Source organism: Mandrillus leucophaeus, unplaced genomic scaffold (genome assembly GCF_000951045.1).
Source record: "Mandrillus leucophaeus isolate KB7577 unplaced genomic scaffold, Mleu.le_1.0 Scaffold289, whole genome shotgun sequence".
Classification (NCBI taxonomy): domain Eukaryota; kingdom Metazoa; phylum Chordata; class Mammalia; order Primates; family Cercopithecidae; genus Mandrillus; species Mandrillus leucophaeus.
In genome coordinates, this window is record NW_012103020.1 from 877,502 (window position 1) to 883,501 (window position 6,000).

Here is a 6,000-nt window from a genome sequence, read left to right on the forward strand (position 1 = left end):
TCCAACGAAGGTAGCAGGGGCTGGTCTGACTCACTGTTAAACGCAGAAGCCAAGTTTAGAGAAAGCCCTCAGCTCACCAAGGATATCCCAGTCAAACAGAAAGTGGATGTTTGTAGAGTCGCTACATACAAACGGCAGCACTACATACTTGGAGACCTTTAAGAAAAGATGCATGGGTTGTTGGCACAAATACCTACAGACCCGGCTCTGCACTTGAAAGGAAAAATTTCCCCACATTGGTGAATGTGAAGTTGGAAAAATTAATTAACATCTCTGTACCTCAGCTTCCTCATCTGTAAGGTAGAAATTAATTATAGACCCTCCCTCATATGAAGGCTTTAAATCCTGTAAATCTGGCGCATGGGACAATGTATGCATAACACTTAAAAACACTACCCGGCGGCCTGGAGCGGTGGCTCACGCCTGTAATCCCAGCACTTTGGGAGGCCGAGGCGGACAGATCATGAGGTCAGGAGATTGAGACCATCCCAGCTAACACAGGGAAACCCCGTCTCTACTAAAAATACAAAAAGTTAGCCGGGCATGGTGGCAGGTGCCTGTAGTCCTGGCTACTTGGGAGGCTGAGGCAGGAGAATGGCGTGAACCCGGGAGGCGGAGCTTGCGATGAGCCGAGATCGCGCCACTGCACCCCAGCCTGGGCGACAGAGCCAGACTCCGTCTCAAAAAAAATAAATAAATAAACCAGTACCTGGCACATAATAAGGGCTCAATAAATAATAGCCACAATGACAATTATTATTTTCTTTTTGAGACAGGGTCTCACTCTGTCACCCATGCTGGAATGCAGTGGCGCTATCATGATTCACTGCAGCCTGAAACTCTTGGGCTTGAGAGCTCCTCCCACCTCAGCCTCCCAAGTAGCTGGGACTACATGTGTGCCCAGATAGTTTTTTAATTAAAATTTTGTAGACACAGGGTCTCCTTTGTTGCCCAGGCTGGTCTTGAATTTCTGGCCTCAAGCAATCCCTCCACTTTAGCCTCCCAAATTGCTGGGATTACAGACATAAGCTGCTGGGCCTGGCCAGCTATAATTATTAATGTGAATTGTTCATTCTGTGTTCTCTTCCTTCAATTAATTAGAATTATAGATGACCCTTGAACAACATGGGTTTGAACTGCACAGGTCCATTTATACATGAATATTTTCCAATAAATATACTGGATTGTGCAGGAGGTGGGTTTACAAAAATACACACATAAATATATTGGAAAACATTTTGGAGATTTGTGACAATTTTTGACAAAACTCACAAATGAACCACATAGCCCAGAAATACTGAAAAATTAGGAAAAGGTAGGTCACAAATGCATAAAACAGATGTAGATACTGGTCTATTTTATCATTTACTATCATAAAATATACACAAGTTTTTAAAAGCATTCAGCAGAAAGCCTATATAGATATATATATGAATTTTGTACAAAGTTAAAATTTATCAAAGCATACAAACACAGACCATAATACATGGTGCCATTTGTAGTTGAGAGAAATGTAAACAAATGTAAAGATGCAGTATTAAATCATAACTGTATAAAATTAACTATAGTAATACTGTACTATTATAAATATTTTGTAGCCACTTCCTGTTGCTATTGCAGTGAGCTCAAGTGTTGCCAAGTATCAGCTTAAAAGGTGATGCTAGTCATCTCCACCTGAGCATTTCTTCTCTCCAGCAAATTGCGTATCACCGTAAAAAGTGATCTCTCAGGGTTTTTGCCTATTTTCATCAATGTTTAGTGCAATACCATAAACGTTGAATAATGCCATGAGACCCACACAGATTGCTACTAGTGGTGCTGAAAGTGCTCCCAAAAAGCAGAGAAAAGTCATGATATTAGAAGAAAAAATTGAATGGCTTAATATGTCTCATAGATTGAGGTCTGCAGCTGTGAGCTATGGTTGACCACCACTGCAAGAAAAATGAATTCAGTGCAAGGACCAGTGGAAAAAAAAAAAAGAAGAAGATGAAGAAAGGAAAAAGGAAAAGATAAGAAAAGAAAAAAGAAAGAAAAGGTGATTTGTAAAGCTGTCACTTGCAGCTATACCAGCAGGGGGAAAAACCTTGCACTTTTTCCAAAATATCTTTTTATCTCATATTGAAATGCAGCTTTTATGTGGGAGCAGGATTGCTATAAGAAACACATACTTGTAGACTCTAATAGGATTTGAGAAAAAGCAAAATCCTTATACGACAATTTTAAGCAAAAGGAAGATGAAGGATCTAAAGCTGAAGAATTTAATGCCAGCAAAGGATGGTTTGATAATTTTAGAAAGAAGTTTAGCTTTTAAAATATCAAGATAACAGGAGAAGCAGCTTCTACCAACCAAGAAGCAATACACAAGTTCCCAGGCACCATTAAGAAATCACTAAGGAGAAAGGATATCTGCCTGAACAGGTTTTTAACGCAAACAAAAGTGCCCTGTCCTGGGGATTAAAAAAAAAAAAAGTCACAAAGGACATGTATTAGTAAAGAAGAGAAGCAAGCTCCAGGATTTAAAGCAGGAAAGGATAGGCTAACTCTACTGTTTTGTGTAAATGCAGTCAGGTTTATACTCAGGATTGTACTTATCTATAAAGTTGCTAACCCCTTGAGCCTTGAAGGAAAAAGATAAACAGTACCTGCTAGTCATTTGGTTGTACAGAAAAAAAAGCTTGGACAAGAGCCTCTTCTCTGGATTGGTTCCATCAATGCTTTGTTCCTGAAGTCAGGATGGAATTACCTTCTAACATTCTTTTGATATTGGACAATGTCCCTGACCACCCAGAACCCCATGAGTTCAACGCAGAAGGCATAAAAGTAGTCTACTTGCCCCCAAATACAACATCTTTAATTCAGCCTCTAAATCAGGGGGTTATCAGGACCTTTAAGGCTCATGATACAAGGTACTCTATGGGAATGATTGTCAATGTTATGGAAGAGAACCCTGATAGAAACAGCATTATGAATGCCTAGAAGGATTACACCATTGAAGATGCTAGCATTGTTATAGGAAGGTTGTGAAAGCCATCAAACCTGAAACAATAAATTCCTGCTGAAGAACACTGTGTACAGACGTTGTGCATGATATTCACAGGATTTACAACAGAGCCAATCAAGGAAATCATGAAAGAGATAGTGACTGTGGCAAAGAATGTGGGGGGATAAAGGGTCTCAAGATATGAATCTTGGAGAAATTCAAGAGCTAATAGACACCACGCCAGATGAATTAACAGAAGATGACTTGGTAGAGACGAGTGCTCTGAACCACTGCCAGATGATAAGGAAGAAGACAGAAGAGGCAGTACCAGAAAACAAATTGACATTAGACAATCTGGCAGAAGGGTTCTGATGATTCAAGTCTGCTTTTTTATTTCTTTTATGACATGGACCCTTCTATGATACAAGCACTGAAACTAAAGGCAACAGTGGAAGAAGGATTGGTACTATATAGAAACATTTTTAGAGAAAAAAGCAAAAACGTCAGAAATATTTCTATAAATTTATACCTACTGCGCCTGCCAATTCTGTCTCCCCTTCTACCTCCTTCACCTTTTCTGATTCTGCCACCCTTGAGGCAGCAAAACCAACCCCTCTTCTTCCTCTTCTTCAGGTTACTCAACGTGAAAATTATGAGGATGAAGACCTTTATGATGGTCCACTTCCACTTAATAAATAGTAAATATTTGCTCTTCCTTATGATTTTAATAACATTTTCTTTTCTCTAGCATGCTTTATTGTAAGAATACAGTATATGATACATAAAACATGGAAAATATTTATTAGTAGACTGTACTCAGTAAGGCTTCCAGACCAATAGGATATTAGTAGTTAAGTTTTGGGGAATCAAAAGTGATATGCAGATTTTCTACTATGTGTGTGTGGGGCAGGGGGTCAGCGCCCCAACCCCTCCATTGTTCAAGAGTCAACTGTAGATTATTAGATTTGAAGACAAAGCTCATGTCATTTTCATCCTTGAATATCTAGCATATTGTTTGTCTCAATATTTTTTTCATTATTGAATTAAATTAGAATGAAGCCAAAGTTCATATATCTGCAACATAGCACTCTGACGCACACACTGTTTATTTTGTTTAGTCTTCAGGATTGGTAGCTATGTAGTTGCATATCTGCTCCTCTTTTTGTTTGTTTTTTTGAGATGGTCTCTGTCACCCAGGCGGGAGTGCAGTGGCACGATCTCAGCTCACTGCAGCCTCCACCTCCTGGTTCAAGTGATTCTCCTGCCTCGGCCTCCCGAGTAGCTGGGATTACAGGCATGTGCCACTACGCTCAGCTAATTTTTGTATTTTTAGTAGAGACAGGGTTTCACCATGTTGGCCAGGCTGGTCTTGAACTCCTGACCTCAGGTGATCCACCCAGCTGGACCTCCCAAAGTGCTAGGAATATAGGTATGAGCCACCATGCCTGGCCATATATCCGCTCCTTAATCATTTAAGCACCATAGTCATCATTAGAACACAGTTGACTGTATTTTAACATTACCTTGGTTGAAATACCACCCAGCCATCCACAATGTAATTATGAATATAGGATAAAACTCCACACAGTTTTGTCTGCGGAAAAAAATAAAGACATAGGTTATTTTATGAGAAAACTTTACACTGAAGCATTGATTTTTCATCTAGAGGTAAATGTTCGCCTATTTTAACAAAAGTAATATAAGAACTTACAAAAGAGTTTAAGTGACCTTTACATTTAAAATCAATCTTTCAAGGTTAAACATTGTTTAAACCTCAGAGCAGGGCCAAGAATCATTCTCCTACATATAAGTTGCCAGTAGTAGAAGTGAGTCATAGCACTTTCCCAAAAGACAGGCCTCCTGAGCCTAAAGATCACTCCATATCTTATCTGAAGAACTTAAGAGATTGCTCAATTCATATTCAAGAGATTTCTTATTTTAAAAATTCCCTCACATCCATTGTCTTCCACTTGAGTTACCCAGAACATTACAAAATAGTCTTTAAATAATTCCCTTAAAAATCTCCTGAAGTAAATGAGTGAGCATATTCATTCCCATTTTATGGAGGAATAAACTAAGGCCTGAGAGCCCAGACCAACATGCATTGCAGAGAATCAAAGATAGACAGCATCCATCTCTAGATTCCAAAGCTCTGTCCTAATGTCAAGTCATATTGTCTCTATTCATAGAAGACTTGGATGGAAAATCTGACACTAATTTACGCAAAAGGGAATAGTTCTCTGGGAACTATAATTAATTCATCTGCATCTAACAAAAGGGAAAAAGATGAATTATATTCATCCTCCCTCCTAAGGTATACCTCCCAAGTGATCTTGGTTAGGTTGGCCAAGCTCTTTGCTGACAATTTCACCACCAGAAAGAACTTTAACGTAATGTGTGATGAGGTCTTGAGTAGATCCTGGTGGAAGGTCATAGTCTACAGGATTGTAAATGATCCCATATCTTTCCTTCAGTAAGCCTCAAAGCTTGAATACTTAGTATTACAAGGCAATTGATCTAGAAATAGATGATGCTGGTTGTTGAAGACCTAGGTCTTTTAGCCTGGGTCACCATAAGTGATCTATTTTCTCTGAATTTTTAAAAAAAAAAAAAGCATAATTACGAAGCATAATTCTTCCCTCATTCTCCATAATCCCACAGAAAATTGTGTCTAGGTCAATTCAACTTTATCAGCTTATGCCTCAACTACATGGGAAAAAACTCCCCAATAACTCAGTCATCTTTTAAAGCTAGGTAAGAAACATGCATAATTAACAAGTTCAGTGCTCACAGAAAGACGTGGCTGAGGTAGAGTCCTGAAGCACATATGGAAAATTTTAACCCCACCAGCAAAGACAACAGCGCAGTTACCCACACACATCTCTAAGAGCCAGGAGAGTGACCATCAGTCCCCTAAAAAATTGGAAATGGGGCCGGGCGCGGTGGCTCAAGCCTGTAATCCCAGCACTTTGGGAGGCCGAGACGGGCGGATCACGAGGTCAGGAGATCGAGACCGTCCT

General features: G+C 39.5%; 1 protein-coding gene across 5 annotated transcripts in view; it reads right to left on the minus strand.

Annotated features, from left to right (window-relative positions):
* Positions 1-6,000, minus strand: part of MGST2 (microsomal glutathione S-transferase 2) — a 67,202-nt gene that overhangs the window by 33,433 nt on the left and 27,769 nt on the right. For 4 of the 5 annotated variants that reach the window (XM_011985623.1, XM_011985625.1, XM_011985622.1 and 1 more), the window contains one exon: positions 4,504-4,574. The exons of the other annotated variant lie outside the window; for it this stretch is intronic. In XM_011985623.1, the coding sequence (XP_011841013.1) occupies positions 4,504-4,574 (71 nt within the window). The remainder of the gene's footprint in view (positions 1-4,503; positions 4,575-6,000) is intronic. 5 annotated transcript variants of the gene reach the window in all.